This window comes from Pan paniscus, chromosome 7 (genome assembly GCF_029289425.2).
Source record: "Pan paniscus chromosome 7, NHGRI_mPanPan1-v2.0_pri, whole genome shotgun sequence".
Classification (NCBI taxonomy): Eukaryota; Metazoa; Chordata; class Mammalia; order Primates; family Hominidae; genus Pan; species Pan paniscus.
Genome location: NC_073256.2, coordinates 84,217,098 through 84,235,017, shown reverse-complemented (window position 1 = coordinate 84,235,017; position 17,920 = coordinate 84,217,098). Strand labels below are relative to the sequence as shown.

Below are 17,920 nucleotides of genomic sequence, written 5' to 3'. Positions count from 1 at the left end.
AACCCCGTCTCTACTAAAAATACAAAACTTAGGCCAGGCGTGGTGGCTCACTCCTGTAATCCCAGCACTTTGGGAGGCTGAGGCAGGTGGATCACCTGAGGTCAGGAGTTTGAGACCAGCCTGGCCAGCATGGTGAAACACCATCTCTACTAAAATACAAAAATTGGCCGGGCATGGTGGCAGGCACCTGTAATCTCAGCTACTTGGGAGGCTGAGGCACGAGAATCGCTTGAATGCAGAAGGTGGAGGTTGCAGTGAGCCGAGATCACACCACTCCACTCCAGCCTCGGCGACAGAGCAAGACTGTCTCAAAAAAAAAAAAAAAAAAATTAGTCAGGCATGGTGGCACATGCATGTAATGCCAGCTACTCGGGAGGCTGAGGCAGGAGAATCGCTGGAACCCAGAAGATGGAGGTTGCAGTGAGCCAAGATCGTGCCATTGCACTCCAGCCTGGTGGCACATGCATGTAATGCCAGCTACTCGGGAGGCTGAGGCAGGAGAATCGCTGGAACCCAGAAGATGGAGGTTGCAGTGAGCCAAGATCGTGCCATTGCACTCCAGCCTGGGTGACAGAGCAAGACTCTGTCTCAAAAGAAAGAAAAAAGAAAAAAAAGAAAATCAATTTGGCAGTTCCTCAAAAGTTTAAACACAGAGTTACCATATGACCTAGCATTCCCTATCCTCTATATATACCTCAAAGAAATGAAACGACATGTCCATACAAAAACCTGTACACAGATATTCATAGAAACATTATTTATAATGGCTGAAAAGTAGAAACAACTCAAAGATCCGTCAACTGATGAATAAGAAAATGTGGCATACCCCTACAATGGAATATTATTCATCAATAAAAAGAAACGAAGTACTGAGACACAACAACATAGACAAACCTTGAAAACATTATTCTAAGTAAAAGAAAACAGTCACAAAAGGTCACATACTATATGATTACATTTATATGAAATTTCCAGAATAGAAAAATTTATAGAAACAGAAAATAGATTAGTGGTCATCTAGGGCTGAGGAGCTGGAGGGACTGGGGAGTGAGAGTAACTGCAATGGATAGAGTTTCTTTTGGGGATGATGAAATTGTTCTAAATTTAGGTTGTGGTGATGATTGCACAACTCTGTGAATATCCTAAAAACTACTAAACCATATACTTTAAAAGGATGTATTTTATGATATGTGAATTATATTTCAATAAAGCTGTTAAAATAATACATGAAATTCATTTTCCCTTTTACAGTAGACTAATTAACTAAATCCAGATCTAACTGGATCTAACACTATAGTATGGACTTGGAATGACACAAATGAAGGATCAGAACCCAGGAGGTGAATGTTTATTCCATGTCTATGAAGTACTAGTTTTGAGATCTTGAGCAAATCACTGAGTCACTTTGGCCTCAGTTTTCTTATTTGGAAAAAAAAAAAAGAAAAAGAAAAGAGAATAACTACTCCATTGGACCGTTTTGAGAACTAAATTTAATAGCACATCCAAAAAGCACCTCATATGTTTCCCAACAGGTGCCCAATATTCTCTTCTCCCCTTCTTTCCTATCTTCTGCATCCTACCTATGATCTAAAACTTTTTACTCTTTATTATGAAAATGTTCATACAAATACAAAAGTGGAAAGATAAATGAATGCCTTTGTACCCACACACATTTTCATCAATCATCAATTCAAGGGTAAACTCACTTCATTTTTATCTGTGACCCCCACCCCACCTGGCATATCGCTTCTATGTTCCCCCTTCCTTGCCCAGATTATGTCAAAGCAAATCTCATTCATCATATCATTTGTAAATATTCTGGTATGTACTTTTTTTTGGTAAACAAATGTAATAGTATTAACATAGATAACAATAATACTCTAATATAAACAAATATTTAATTAGTTTTCCAATATCCCTGTTTATCTAGGAAAATTATCTCTGGACAAGTCAGGCTAAGCAAGACTCCATACACTGCAACTGATGGACAGTCTTTTACATTTCTCTTAATTATTACATTTCTCTTAATCTATAGCTTCTATTCCTCTGCTTCCATTTTTCTCTTATGCTTTTTGTTGTTCAGAAAACCTGGGCCTTTTGAGCTTTTTATCTTGTAAGTTTTCCACAGTCTGTATTTTCCCCTTCACATTCTTGTGATGTGGTTTGAAACGTTCCTCTGCTCCTTGTAATTTCCATAAACTGGTAGTTAGATCTGGATTAAAGTTTTCTGTTGTTTTTGTTTTTGCCAATACTACTTGAGAGAGAATGGTTATCGTTTCATCTGGAGGCACATAATGTCCCACTGATTCTTCAGTGATGTTGGCAGCATTGATAATTATTGCTAGATCCATTAATGTACTACCATTGCCAAATGGTAATTGTCTAATTTCATAATTCTACATTCATTTATATACTGGAATACTTCCGTAAAGAGAAATTTCCTGTCCTCAAATATTTGGCTACCTTTAAGTGTAATTTGTATAGGAAAAGCAGATCAAATGTTTGATTTTTTCCCTCCACTTTTACTAATTTTTAAAAATAAGAACTTGGTCACCTAACATCCCCCAAAAATGACTAACGATGGCTTTTTTTATGAACATGTGGATTTTAAAATATTTGCTATAACTCACTATATTGGGGTTATTATATCTTACTCATCTTTAAATCCTCAACTCTTCCCAGTGGAAGATTACTTATGCTAGCTCCGAGCTTTTTTGACAAAATCTTAGTGATCTTTGGTAGTGTTTTTGCCTTCTGGTAAAAGATAGAGCTATTTCAGGCACTTTTTGTATATTCCTTGCTCTAGACCTGGAATCAACCATTATTCTAAGGGAACCTGATTCCTCTTAATGTGAAATGGTGAAACCCCATCTCTACTAAAAATACAAAAATTAGCCGGGCATGGTGGCATGCGCCTGTAATCCCAGCTATTCAGGAGGCTGAAGCAGGAGAATCGCTTGAACCTGGGAGGCGGAGGTTACAGTGAGCTGAGATCACGCCACTGCACTCCAGCCTGGGGACAGAGCGAGACTGTCAAAAAACGAATAAACAATCAAACAAACAAAAAACATCCTTAAAGACAAGAATCTGAACACACACACACACGGAGTACTAATTCTATTGGGTTGGTAATAAGTGGATAAACTAAGAAATATCTTTTTTTTTGAAATGTCAAAATATTTACTGATTGAAGAAAGCAACATGACAACAAAATTGACTGATCTTTCCCTTCTACCCTTTGTACCTATGTGTATCTAGCAGAAAATTCTTAGCTCTGGCTATGGGCATACAGAAACTTCCTATTGATGATTATATTCAAATGTTTATTTACTTTCCCCAGAATAAATTGGGGGACTGGCATTGTCTGGATTGATCACGGGACAGATACTCACAAAGCTCCATCTTGAGTTTCATGTTTATGAGCAAAAAATGGACACAGTGGCTAAAAGAAATTTTGTTGCGTGTGTAGATATGGCACCTATCACTAACATTATTAAAAAAATGAAACCCATACCTATATCCAGGAAAATTCCCACTCTGTGCAACTGGGGACTCACCTCTAGAGAACAGGCAAAGGCATAGTGCTGGCAGCAAAGACCTTTCCTTTTCTGGAACCTACAGTCCAGAAGCCTTGTTCTGAAGAAAGTACAATGTCCCCTGTTGATTCACAGATTCCTTACAAATGCCCACATCCCATACTTTGCTGGTGCCCACATCCACCTCCCAGTAACAGTGGCTGGAAGTGAAGCCGGGGCGCCCAGGACACACAGTGCAGAGTTGAACCTCTCAGCTTGCTCCTTCCTATTCTGGCTGAAATTCCCAAATGGACACTACTTAGGTCTTCAGAAATGGTGAGATGGTTGTTGGCTGTGTCCACATCCAAGGTCATATCCACTTGAAACTTCTTCATCCTTGGGTTCATTGTTAGAATAGATTTCAGCTTGAGCTCTACTTCCTTGATCATGGAAACCAGCGCCCTCAGCTTGAACTTGGGCTTGATATTACTCTTAGGAGAGACCACAGAGCAGAAGGGGCACAGTAAACCTTCCCCATGGGCTCCTTCTGCAGTGAATTGATGCATTGGAGGCAGAAGGCATATCCACATTTCAGTTGCACAGGTTCTTCAAGATCATTTGGACAGATGCGACATCTAATTATTTCTTTGAAGTGTTCAGCCATGGCAAATGTCTCTTATTCCCAAGCTTCCTCTGCCTCCCTGTCCGCAGTGGTTTGTGCAGACAGCTCAGATCGAGAAGTATCTATTTTAAAAATTTTTTAATATAATTCAGACTTCCAGAAAAGTTGCAAAAAGAAAAAAAAATTCTGTATACCCTTCCCCTGATTTGCCCGAATGTTAATGGTTAATGTAATAATGTCAACACTGTTGGTTCGTATTTTGCATTACTATTTTGGTTGACACTTTGCCCTACCATTTTTTTCTCTCTCATCTGTGTGTGTGCTGAGGGGTGGGTGGGTGTGAGTGTGGATGTGTGTGGGTGAGGGTTCTCTTCTTTACATATAAAATTTCCTCAGAACCACTGGAAAGTAAGTTGCAGATATGATGCTCCTTTGTCCCTAAACACTTTAGCGTATAGGACATTTTCTTATATGGTCAAAGTATAATAATACAATACTAATGCACCAACCTTGTTTAAATTTCCCCAATTATCAGAATACTGTTGTTCATGGTAAAAGAATATCCTGGATCCCACGTGGCATTCAACTGTCATTTTAAAAAATCTCCTTTAACCTGAAAGTTTTCAGGCTTTCTTTGATCTATGACCTTCATGTTTTTGAAAAGTATGGGCCAGTTATTTTTTAGAAGGTCCCTCAACTGGTGTTTTCCAATGTTTCCTTATGATTATATTCAAGTATGCACTTTGGAAAGAATAACACAGAAGTGATATATTTCTGTTAGGCCATTTTTGTTACTATAAAGGTATACCTGAGTCTAGGTAATTTATTTTAAGAAGAGGTTTAATTGGCTCATGGTTCTGCGGGCTGTATAGGAACCATGGTGCTGGCATCTGCTTCTGGTGAAGTCTTCAGGAGTCATGGCTGAAGGCTATGCAGAGCCACCATTTCACATGGCCAGAGCGGGAGAAAGAGAGTGAGGAGGAAGGTCGCACATACTTTTAAACAACCAGATCTCACATGAACTAACTGAACAAGAACTAACATCATCAAGGGAATGGTGCTAAACCATTCATGAGGGATCCGCCCCAATCCAATCACCTCCCACCAGGCCCCACCTCCAACATTGGGGATTACATTTCAACATGAGATTTGGAGGAGACAAACATCCTATATCAATATTCTTTTCACATCAAAAGACACATGATGTTGATTTTTCCTCTCACTGAAGGTATTAACCTTGATCACCTGGTTCAGGTGGTATCTTCCAGGTTTCTCCAGTGAAAAGTTGCTCCTTTTGTTAATTAACAAGTATCTTCTGGGGAATATCTTGGAATTCACCAAAATTTTACCTACGAATTTTAACATCCTTTGCTGACACCTGACTGCATCAACTACTATGACGGTTGCCAATTTGTGGCTTTCTAATTCCATCATTCCTTCTAAATTTACTTGTTGGTAGTGTACTATGCATCCTCCTTCACCTAATGCATGGATGTACAGCTGTATGTATATCAGTATGGACATATGGATTATTATTTTATTTAATGGGCTATAACACATTTCCATTATTATTTATTTTTGTGCTTGAATTTTCCCAGATTTTGCCAGGAGAAGCCCGGATAATCTGGCTCCTGTGTCCTTTTGACAAGTCCCATCATTATTTGAATGTATCTTTGATTTCTGGCACTAAAAAATATTCCAACTATGCAACCATATAAAAGAACAAAATCTTGTCCTTTGCAACAACATGGATGCAGCTGGAGGCCATTATCCTAAGCGAATTAATGCAGGAACAGATAACCAAATACCACATGTTCTTACTTATAAGTGGGAGCTAAGCATTAGTCACACATGGCCATAAAGATGGGAACAACAGACACTGGGGACTATTAGAGTGGGGAGAGAAAGAGAGGGGCAAGGGCTGAAAAACTACTCATTGGATACTATGTTCACTACCTGGTTGATGGGATCTTTCATACCCCAAACCTCAGTTTCACGCAATACACTCACATAACAAACCTGCACATGTACCCTTTGAAGTGATTTTTAAAAAAAGATATTCCAGACTCAACTTGTACTTTCTTAGTACAGTCCCAGATTCAGCCATTTCTCCAAGGAGACTTGATTCCTTTTAAAAGAAAATGCTATTTAGAAAACAATCTCTGGGCTCTAGTTGTGCTGACAGCCACTAGAATGTGCATTTTATTTTTTAAAAGAAAAAATACTGGGTTCTTAATGATATTTCTGATTTGAAATCAGGATTATAATATTTTTACTTAAATTTATGGACCTTACATTATTTATATATATATATATATATATATATATATATATTTCTTTTCCCCTATGCCAAAAATTCTAGTTCTTAAAGATACCAACATAATTACTTCTTCTGCATATCACGCAAAGCACACACAACAGTCTCATTATAATTATATCAGCACTATCATTAGCAACACGATTACTAAAAACACTTTCAGACTGTGGTGCTGTTCTCCCTGTCCTTAGAGTACCTCCCACTAGAGACAATCAAATCACTGTCGATAATGGCTTAGAGTAATTCATCTCAGCATGTTTATGCCAAAAAATTGAAATGCAGTTGTGCTCACTTGTTTCATTTTGTTTTGGATAATAATAAATTACTGTTTTAGGATTTAATATTTAAGTTGTTCCAAAGTCAAATATTCAAAATTCTAAGAGGGCAAGCTTCTATCCCTATCTTCTCCTCTCTTTACCTTTCTTTATTTCTACCCCCATACCATCTCTTCTGCCATAGGCAACTTTTAAAAACAATTTGATGTGTGTGCATATGCATGTGGGTGTGTGTATTTTACAGTAGGGCAGGTTTTGCTGTTGTTGTTTTAGTTTTCACAGAAGCAAATGTGGGCTGGGCACCGTGGCTCATGCCTGTAATCCCAGCACTTTGGGAGGCTGAGGCGGGTGGATCACCTGCGGTCGGGAGGTCGAGAGCAGCCTGACCAACATGGAGAAACCCCAACTCTACTAAAAATATAAAATTAGCTGGGCATGGTGGTGCATGCCTGTAATCCCAGTTACACGGGAGGCTGAGGCAGGAAAATCGCTTGAACCCGGGAGGCGGAGGTTGCAGTGATCCAGCATCGCACCATTCCACTCCAGCCTGGGCAACAAGAGCGAAACTCCATTCCCCCCAACCCCCCCCAAAAATAGAAGCAAATATATATCTATATTTTCATTACACTTAGTTAGATGAATGGTAGCATACTAAGAACACATTTCTCTCCCTTCCTTTTTCCATTTAGCAATATATTATCCCAGGGGTCATTCCTTAATACATAGAGATATCCTTTCATTTGTATAGCTGTATAGTACTGTCTTGTATGGATATACTGTAATTATCCAGTATTTTTATTTTAATGGACATTTTGGTTTTTCTACTCTTTTGTTATTAAAATAGTATGACAAGGTACAGCCACACATATAGGTCTTTTTGTATTTTTGCCAGTGTGTCTTTGGAATAGACTCATAGAAATAGGATCATTTCATCAAAGAATAATTGCACATATAATGTACTAGATATTGTAAAATTTCCCTGCATAGTGTTTGTAGCATTTTGCATTCCTACTAGCAATGTGTGAAATTGTCTGTGTTTCCAGTGCCTCACCAACAGAGTATCTGACAAATGGGGATTTTTGTTAATCTGCCAGGTAAGCAGTAATGTTTAATTTGCATTTATCTCATTTTGAGCAAAGCTGAGCATCTTTTTATATAGTTAAGAGGATTTTTTTCTATAAACAACCTCCTTATATGGCTCATTTGGAATTTATATGGCTTATATGGAATTTAGGTCTTTTATTCTCTGTTTTTAGAAGCTCCCTACAATTAGAAATATTAAGTTCTGTCTGTGATATAAACTGCAAATATTTTTCTTGGGTTGTCACTTTCCAAGTTTTATTTTTGAGAGACAAACATGGATCACATTTTTAAGACAAACATGGACACAACCATGCTGAGAGAACTTAGAGCGAAGTTTACATGGCTATCTTTCTTAGTGTTAGGAATTTTACCTGATAAACATCAAACATATGACCAACATAGCATATAAAGCAGCTCTACAGATATTTTCCTACTGCCCAAAATATCATATAATGCACATGTAGGTCACATGTGAGTAGGCAAGAGATTCTGGAACACAGAAGCAAGACAACAGGATCACAGCAATTTCAGTATGCTCTGCTTGTTATAGGAAATCCCCAGAACATTCTCCAATTACTGACCAAAAAAAGCAATAAAACTCAGATTTGTCTGCCTGGGGAGAAATAAACAGAAATAGAAAGTGAATAGCAAAACAAGCTATCTGGTGAAAAGACATTCTTACTTGGAAGGAGTTAAGATTTTGCCCCTTCCATGGGTGTACTTAGTGAGGCAGGCGTCAAGCGGCCTGACAGCCCGTGGCACACTGTCTACAGCTGATGTCAATGGTACACATATAGCCAGTGTGAAGCAACTGAAAATAGGCCCTCCTTGAGCTAGCTTCCTAACTTTTTAGAAAGGCAAGATTACATAGCAATTAAGTAAATGAGTTTTGAAGGTAAATTTATGCTCAAATTTGAATTGTGCATTATATTACCTCTCTCTTAAATTTGCTCAACTCACCAAACTCTCTGGGCTTTCATTTTCTTATGTGTAAAATGGAGATCATGAGAGCTTTCTCATGGGGTTGTTGTGAGTATAAGTGAGAATGTGTCCTCAAAGCACTTAGCACACTGCCTGTCACACTACGTGCTTGATAAATACAGTCTTCATGAACTGCCTATTGAGTCTATTACATGGTCTCATATATATTTATCTTGCATGGTAAAGCAATTTTTGTGAGCATAAACATTATACTATCTGAAGTCTATTTCTTAAGAGGAAAAAGTCTTCTTTTTAAGACATTATTCTGTCTTAACTCTCTTAACTACTTTATAAAAACAACCAGAGCTCTTAATGTAATAGAATAAGAAAGAAACTGTCTTGTGGTAGGAAAACCAGCAAAAGGCCACAAAAGGCAGAACAACATAAACAGAAAAATAAACTTTTAGTAATTTCTGGCTAGTTATTTACCCAGTAATTATTTACCAAAAGCTTAGCGTGGGCTATACAATAGTACCCATTGTGGACAAAAAGTTTCTAGTAATAAACATAGCAATTATTAATTGAATAATTACTCTGCACTAGGCACAAAGATAGGAAATGTAATGACATAACCAATTGCACAGATTGAGAGTGTAGACTCTGGTCTGTTAAACTGCCTGGGTTTCAGTTCTAGCTCCTCCACTTACTATGTGACAAAGAGGAGTTTATAAAACTCCAAGTGCTTCTGTTATTCCATCTGTTAAACTGGTGAATAATAGCACCTGTCTCATAAATATGATATAATTGTTAAGAGCCATAGGCTCTGGAGCTAACTGGCTTTGATTTGTGCTCCACTTCTATTTTCTTTTTATGTGACTTCTGCTAAGTTTATTAACCTCTGAATCCCAATTTCCTCACCTGTCAAATGTGGATAATACTCCCTATTTCCCAAGATATTAGTAAATATTAAATGAGATAATGCAAGCAAATAATGTAGAATGCTATCTGGCATATAGTAAGTTCTCAATAAATGTTAACTATGTTTATTAAGATAAAATGGCATAATCTATATAAAATGCTTAGTCCAAGGTCTAGAATTCAGTATGCACGAAATAGTACATTGTTATTTTATATATATATATTATTGTTACATGTCTATTTAAAGTTTCAAGGACTAGAAACAGACTCACTACCACTCAACATGTAATAAGAGCTAAAGATAGCAGTATTTCTGATGAGTTATCTAAAAGATATACAGACTGCCTATTGCTCTAAGTACTCTAAAATATACCCCACACTAAAGCTAGAACATCAGGGAGGACTGTCCTGTACTTCGCTATTGAGACCTCCGGGGGAATTGTTCTAACTGAAGTTTACTTTTGCTTTATGACATCTGCCTAGGTCAGTAGACACTATTCTAAGAGCTCCTGTGAATGAACTGATGTTATAAAGAATATATACATATACACGCACACAAATATATATATATTTTTTGAGATATATATATATTTTTTGAGAGAGATATATATATTTTGAGATATATATAATATATATATATATTTTGAGATGGAGTCTCACTCTGTCACCCAGGCTGGAGTGCAGTAGCATGATCTCGGCTCACTGCAACCTCCGCCTCCCATGTTCAAGTGGTTCTCCTGCCTCAGCCTCCCAAGTAGCTGATATTACAAGTGCCCGCCACCATGCCCGACTCATTTTTTGTATTTTTAGTAGATACAGGGTTTCACCATGTTGGCCAAGCTGGTCTCGAACTCCTGACCTCAAGTGATCCACCTCCTCGGCCTCCCAAAGTGCTGGGATTACAGGCGTGAGCGACTGCACCCAGCCTAAAAGACTATATTTTTTAGTTACAGAAAAATCATAACATAAAATTCACCATCTTAACCATTTTTAGTGTACAGTTCAACTATGTGAAGTTTATTTATGTTGTTGTGCAGCCAATCTCTGTGCGAACCAATGTTGGGCAGACATCTTTCACCTTGCAAAATGAAACTCTACACTCATTAAACAATAACTTCCCATTTCCCCTTCCCCTCAGCTCATGACAACCACTGTTACACTGTTTCTGTAAATCGGATTACTCTAAATACTTCATATAAGTAGAATCATGCAGTATTTGTCTTTTTATGACTGGCTTATTTCACTTAGCATAAGTTCCTCAAGGTTCATCCATGTTGTAGTATGGGACACTATTACCTTCTTTTTGAAGGCTGAACACTATTCCGTTGTATGTATATATGTATATACTGCATTTTGTTTATCCATTCATCTGTCAGTGAACATTGGGTTGCTTTCACCTCTTGGTCATTGTGAATAATGCTGCTATGAACATGGGTGTCCAATTATTTCCTATAGATCTTGCTCTTAGTTCTTTTGGATATATACTTAGAAGTGGGATGGCTTCATAATATGGTATCTTAGTTCATTCCTGCTGCTATAACAAAATAACTTGAACTAGGTCATGTATAAATAACATAAATTTATTTGTTACAATTTTGGAAACTGGGAAGTCCAGATCAAGGTGCTAGCAGATTCAGTGTCTGAATCTGAAGGTAAGAGCACGCCCTTTGTCTCTGAGTTGGTGCCATCTTGCTACATGCTCACATGGTGGAGAGGAAGCAGAAAAACCAAACAGGTTTCCTCAAGCCCTTTCATAAAGGCACTAATCTCATTTATGAGGGTGGATCCCTCATGGCCTAATCGCCTCCTAAAGACCCTGGTTCTTAATGCTCTTACATTGGGGATTACATGTCAATATGAATTTTGGAAAGATACAAACATTCAAACCATAACAGATGGTATTTTATTTTTAACTTTTTAAGGAACTGCTATACTATTTTCCATAGTAGCCACACCATTTTACATTCCCACAAACAGTGCACAAAGTCCCACTTTCTCCATATCCTCACAAACGCTTGCTATTTTTTCATTTTGTTTGTTTGTTTTCTGATAGTGGCCATCCTAATGGGTCTCAGAGGGTATCTCATCGTGTTTTTTTTCCTCTGGTGATTAGTGATATGGAGCATCTTTTCAGATGCTTGTCGGTCATCTGTACATCATCTTTGGAGAAATGTCTACTCAATCCTTTGCCCATTTTTAATTGAGTAATTAGTTTTTGTTGTTGAGTTATAGGAGTTATTCATATATTCTGGATACTAACTTCTTATCAGATGTGTAATTTGTGAGTGTTGTGTCCTTTGATGCACGGAAGTGTAATGATATTTTGAGGGTATCAATGCCTACATTATACAGCATCTTTTTCAGCAGGAGGTTATAGTGATCCTCCCTTCTCTTCCCTTTGAAATACTTTCCCATATACTTCTTGGAAATATTTTATATTGTGGATATTTTAGTTTAAATTACTTTCCATGGGAAATTAACGTTAGTTTTAATAGTCACTAAAACCATCTACATTTTACAGAGAAGGTAACTAAATTTCAGCATCTGGAAGTAACCTCCTGAAGGCTATGTAGTTAGTAAATGGCAGGTGCCGACATTCAATCCAAAGCCTTTCTGTGGATTTTTTCAGAATACTGGGCTACTTCTTGAAGCAGTGAACAAAAACTCTGTCATTTGTGATACAGTCACTGTGCTCGCTAAAGGATCTCGGTGGGTGAGCTCACTTTCTGCAGGGCTGACTAGGGAGGCTGGAACTTAAAGGAGGGATCACAGCCAGAGAAAGAAAAGGGAATGACATGAACAAAAATGTGAAAATAAATAAAACTATGACCTAGAAGTACTGTCTTCTGGCTACTTTACCCTATTCCTTGTGGAGTGCAATACAGTTTGGATGGAAAAAAGAAGGAAATCAAGCGTAAGAGATAGATGTCAGCCACAACATGGAGACTGTTAATTCTAGTCTTAGAAATCTGGACTTGAGCCTGGCATGGTGGCTCATGCACAAAATCCCTTCACTGAGAAGGAAGGATTGCTTAAGGCCAGGAGTTTGAGACAAGCTTGAGCAACATAGTAAGACCCTGTCTCTAAAAAAATTAAAAAATTTGCCAGGCATGGTGGCACACGTTTGTAGTCCCAGCTACTCAAGAGGCTGAGGTGGGAGGGTCATTTGAGCCCAGGAGATCGAGATTGCAGTGAGCTATGATCGCAGCACTGCACACCAACCTGGGTGACAAAGCAAGACCCCATCTCCATTAAAAATAAAATAAATAAAAGAAAAATGGCTAAAAAAGACATTTGGGCTTAATTTGGTAGATACCAGAGAGTCAAGAAAAAAATTTCAATAAGATTTTGCTTTAGGAAGAATCTTCTTGTGGCATGTCTTAGGTAGGGTTCCCTAGAATGAGATGCTGAGAAAGTGATTTATTGAGGAATTCTCTCAAATGAAACCTATAAAAGAATGAGGGAGCCAGGAGAAGATGAGGAAAGAAGCGTGTAAACACCCAACACTCATAGCAGCTGAAGGATAGGTCACACCACCCTACTGGAGGGAAACTGGGCAGGCACCAATCATGTCTACTATGTGGCATTTTGAAGGATGAATTGGAATCATGGGAGCTTGAAGAACCACATACAGATATAAAAGGTACTACCATTTGAACTTGGATAGTGGCAGTGTGGGCAGAATGACGACTTCCCAGAGATGTTCATGTCCTAATACCCGAAACCTGTGAATATGTTCCATTACAAATGAATTAATATTTACATTTCTATATGTAATTAGTTACATAATTACATTTGCATGAATATTCAAAAGGACTTTGCATGATTAAGATTAAAGATCTTGAGATGAAGAGATTATCTGCATTAGCCAGGTGGGCTCAACCTAACATGATTCCATAAATAGGGAGACTTGTTCCTGGCTGAAGTTAGAGACAGAAGAGATGTTGCTGGTTTTAAAGGGATAACAAGGGGGCCATGCACTAAAGGAATACAGGCAGCCCTAGAAGCTTGAAAAGGTGAGGAAACAGATTTCCCCTGGAATGGAAGGAAGGCAGCCCTGATTACACCTTGACTTTGTTTAGCTCAGGGAAACTCATGTTCAACTTTGAAACTACAGAGCTGTAAGATAATAAATTTGTGTTGCTTTAAAGTGTCACAGCAGCAATCGAAAGCCAATACAGTAGTCAGCGAAGAGAAAGAAAAACGTTAGTGACAAAGGAATTGATGGAATTCCCACAACTTAAAAAAAAAAAAAGCTTAAAAAATAATAACCTCTGTTTCATTTTATTTCTTTATTTTAAATAGAATTAATGATTCTTATTACCTTTCTCAGAGTTCACAAAGTAATGTAAAAGGCCATGAAAAAATGATTTCAATGAAATTATAACTGAATTAGAAAATGATGGTTAAAAAATTCCATATTTTATAAAGGTTGGGAAAAACATATATTTAGTGAATCCCCAAAATTGTTAAGGGAAGAGTAAAAGGAAGAAGCTGTATTTACTGTTACATTAAAGACATAGGTACCAGGTGAATACTAACTGCAAACCATTCCGATTGGCTGTTTTTCAGTGGCTGCCTCCCTGAGATTCACTTTTTCTTATTCAGGAAAATTCAGGACTGTGAGCTTCATGGTCACCAGAGGGTGCTATGGGACAGGCTCTCCTGCTCCTCCAAGGGTGACTGCCAGACAGGCAAAGAATGGTGGCAATGGCTCTGGAAGCCTGTGACTCCTTTCTGTTATCTAGCACTCCAAAAATCAGATGCAAAAGTGGGGTCGATTTTTTTTTTCACTGAAATTTTTTTTTAAGTGAAAAGTTATTTATGACAACTTTTGGCATCTTCCTCAATAAAAATGAAAAATAATAAATGTGCAATAAAATTCAGGAGTTTCCACAAAGTCTTCAAAAAATAGGAACATTAGGTAAGTAAATGAAAATCAGCAGTGTCATACAATTTAGTTAAATGGATATTCCCCTGAGCTACTGCTGGGAAGAGAGAGGGTGTGAGGGAGAAGGCCATGTCCTGAGGCTGACACTTAACTGGGTGTCAGGGCATCCATAATTTATCCTGTGAGGGTTATATCTGTTTCAGTTCCAAGAACAGTTAAAATTCTTTAGCTCATCAACAAAGGTGTGGACACCAAAGCCGCTTCAAGTCAGAGCTCAGAAAAAAAGAGAAGGACAAGAGCCAAGCACAGTAACAACTGCATACGAGCTAATTTATGGCTCAGGCAGCCAAGGTTTTGCAGAATGTATTAGAAAGAGCAAATGAACCTAGAAATGGCGATGATTATATCTTAGTACTTAAAATGAACATAGACCATAACTGCAAGAGGAGGAATTATTACATTTCTGCAAACTGTAAGGAAACTCATGGCATAAGAAGGAGACCAGCTGGGGTGAGACAATGACAGGCACACAGAGGGGGGACTAGAAAAGCAGAACAAGGCCGGAAAGCCATGCCTACCACTTATGCACTTGCCATTGAGTATGGTCAACATGGAGTTCTGCCTGGAGTCGGTACAGATGACAATGAAACTAATTCTAAAATATTATGATGGTTTGTTTATTAAAGGAAATAGATATTTAAGAATATATTCATAAATTATTTTTTTTAGTGAGTCAGAAATACATTATTCTGGTACAAAATCCAAAAGGTGTTGTATTATATTTGGAATAGGATACTAGATTTGTGGTTTTTGTAAAAATAATACAATTATTACAGAGTAGCTTATTGTTTTAAAATGTCAGGATTTATATGATACCATTTTTTGTAGAGGTTGAGCATCCCTAATTTGAAAATCTGAAATGCTCCAAAATCTGAAACTTTTTGAGCATCGACACGATGTCACAAATAGAACATTTTATACTTGACCTCGTGTGATGAGTCACAGTCAAAATCCAGTCAAGACTTTGTTTCATGCACAAAATTACTAAGAATATTGCATAAAATTATCTCCAGGTGATGTGTATAAAATGTATATGAAACAAAAATGAATTTTGTTTTAGACTTTGGTCCCAGCCCCATGATATCTCTTTGTGTATATATGAGTGTTCCAAAATCCAAAAAAACACCTGAAATTCAAAACACTTCTTGCCCCAAGTATTTTGGATGAGGTGTATGCAACCTGTACAATACTTTCTATCATTTTTTATATATCTATCTAGCCCCCAAGCCAAATTTCAATATATTTTCTGTCTCAAAAGATATCTAGAGCAGTGTTCACCAAATATTGATGATGGCTATTTCTATGTGCTTCTCTCTTTCCAGCTACACATCTGATGTTAGAGATTTTTCAGCCAAAACAACATATCACAACAGATTGAATGCAGAAGCAGATATGAAAATGTAGCAGTTTTCAATTAAGCCATACATTAAAGAGATTTTCAAAATGTAAACAATGCAACTTTCTTACTAACATCTTGTTTTAGAAAATAAAAGTATTTTTCCTAAAACTGTTATTTGTGTTAAGGTAATGGTTTAATCACTGCTATTTAAAAAAAAAAACGTAAATTTGTTATCAGTTTAAATTTTTAACGTTTAGATATCTAATATCAATATATTATCAACACAAGAATCTAATATTGATAGATATAATCTTTATAAATCAAGACTCTTTGGGGTCCTCTCCAATTTTTAACAATGTAAAGGGCTTTTGAGACTAGAAAACCGAGAATATGTTTAGTTATAAATCAAATCTCTCTCATAAGCAACAACTCATATAAACATGTTTAATAGGCAATTCAAAATAAACAATCTAAATGAGAACTCTTAATGTTATCCAAACCTGACAAATTTGATTTTTTCCTAGTTTTTCTAATTTTAGTAAGCAGTACCACAATTGACCTAGTTGCTCATCTCCCAAACCTAGCAATCCATCATTGACTGATTTGTTCTGCAATTCCCCACATCCAATCCATTAGCAAGTTCCAGTGACACAACTATAGAAATATATTCCTAACCACACCACTTCTCACCACCATCATAACTACTACCCCACTTCAAAGTACCATCATAGTCTCTTGGCATCTCGGAAAATTAAAATAAACAAACAAAAAGCTTTATTGGTAAGGTTTCCAAAGAGGAGCTATCAAAAAATACAATGTTTTCCATATCATTATCATTTAGATACAAGTGGAATAAAATAATTTACATAATATAGTGTTATGAGTTATTTTGCAATATAGTGATTCAGTGATTACAGTGATTCCATTTTCTCTAACCAAATTCTAAAGGCCTTGACTCAAAAGAGTAGGTGATATATATTTAATGGAATAGCTTTCATAAAACAATATGCATTTAACTTTCAAAGTTTTAAAATGTTAGCCCAAATAAATTATACTTGAACATTTTATGTTTCAGAAAATTTATTTATGTTGAGACAGTGGAATAAAAGGTAAGTTCTACATTTTCTTTTCACCAGATGTATAGTTCAACTTACCTTATCGAGTTCATCTGAAATTGCAATACCTGGGATTTAAAAGAGATTTATAAAAAAAAGTTTTAGAAGCAATCTTTAGTAACCTGATGTTCAAAACAAACTTTCTATTTGTAAAAGTAGTGCATTTCCTATTCTATTTGTTTTCTTTTTATTAGTGCTTCAAAATAATGTGGCACATCCTTTTTACCAATGAAAACAAATTAGGAGTTTAAGTCAATTATGACAGCCATGAACTGCTGAAGCAATGCAAATGATGCAACAAAAACAAAGCAGCGCCATATTCCTTGCAGGTGGTTAAAGGCAGAACAAACTTGCGAATGTAATTGTAGAGATATCATTTTTATGTTATGATGACAATAAAGTATAATTTAGCCTGTTACTATTTTGCTCCTTGTTACGAATTTAGATTCCCAGAATAATTAGATATTAAGGCAGAATGGTGGTCCAAGATGACTTATTCTAATGTCTTTAGTTTGTGGATGAGGAAATAGATGAGAAAGTTTAAGGAATTTTCCCACAGTCCCTCAGATTGACAGCTCCTTGAGCCAATGCATAAATGATTCCTCATCACAAGTTCCTTCCCCACCATCCACATATTTCTCACTGCACATCAGTATAATTTCTATCTTTATCCTTTCTCCAAAATTATTCTAAGTCAGCAATGTAAAAAGTTTAGTCCTTAATTTATTTCTCTGTGATGATACACTATCAATTCCACTTTACTGAAATGCTGCCCTCTCTCTTCTGTTCTCCTTTGTCTCCTTCACAGGAATTCCCTTTTTTGCAGGGATAGGGGTCCTTTCCTGAAATGGCAAGGGCTCTTTG

The 17,920-nt window shown here is 36.9% G+C and overlaps 1 protein-coding gene and 1 pseudogene across 5 annotated transcripts in view; both read right to left on the bottom strand.

The window, feature by feature from the left end:
- The window catches only part of C7H8orf34 (chromosome 7 C8orf34 homolog), a 485,474-nt gene that overhangs the window by 312,652 nt on the left and 154,902 nt on the right, over positions 1-17,920 (bottom strand). For all 5 annotated transcript variants that reach the window (XM_034966203.4, XM_034966201.4, XM_034966200.4 and 2 more), the window contains one exon: positions 17,096-17,124. In XM_034966203.4, the coding sequence (XP_034822094.3) occupies positions 17,096-17,124 (29 nt within the window). The remainder of the gene's footprint in view (positions 1-17,095; positions 17,125-17,920) is intronic.
- Positions 3,324-4,179, bottom strand: LOC134730877 (ret finger protein-like 4A; annotated as a pseudogene).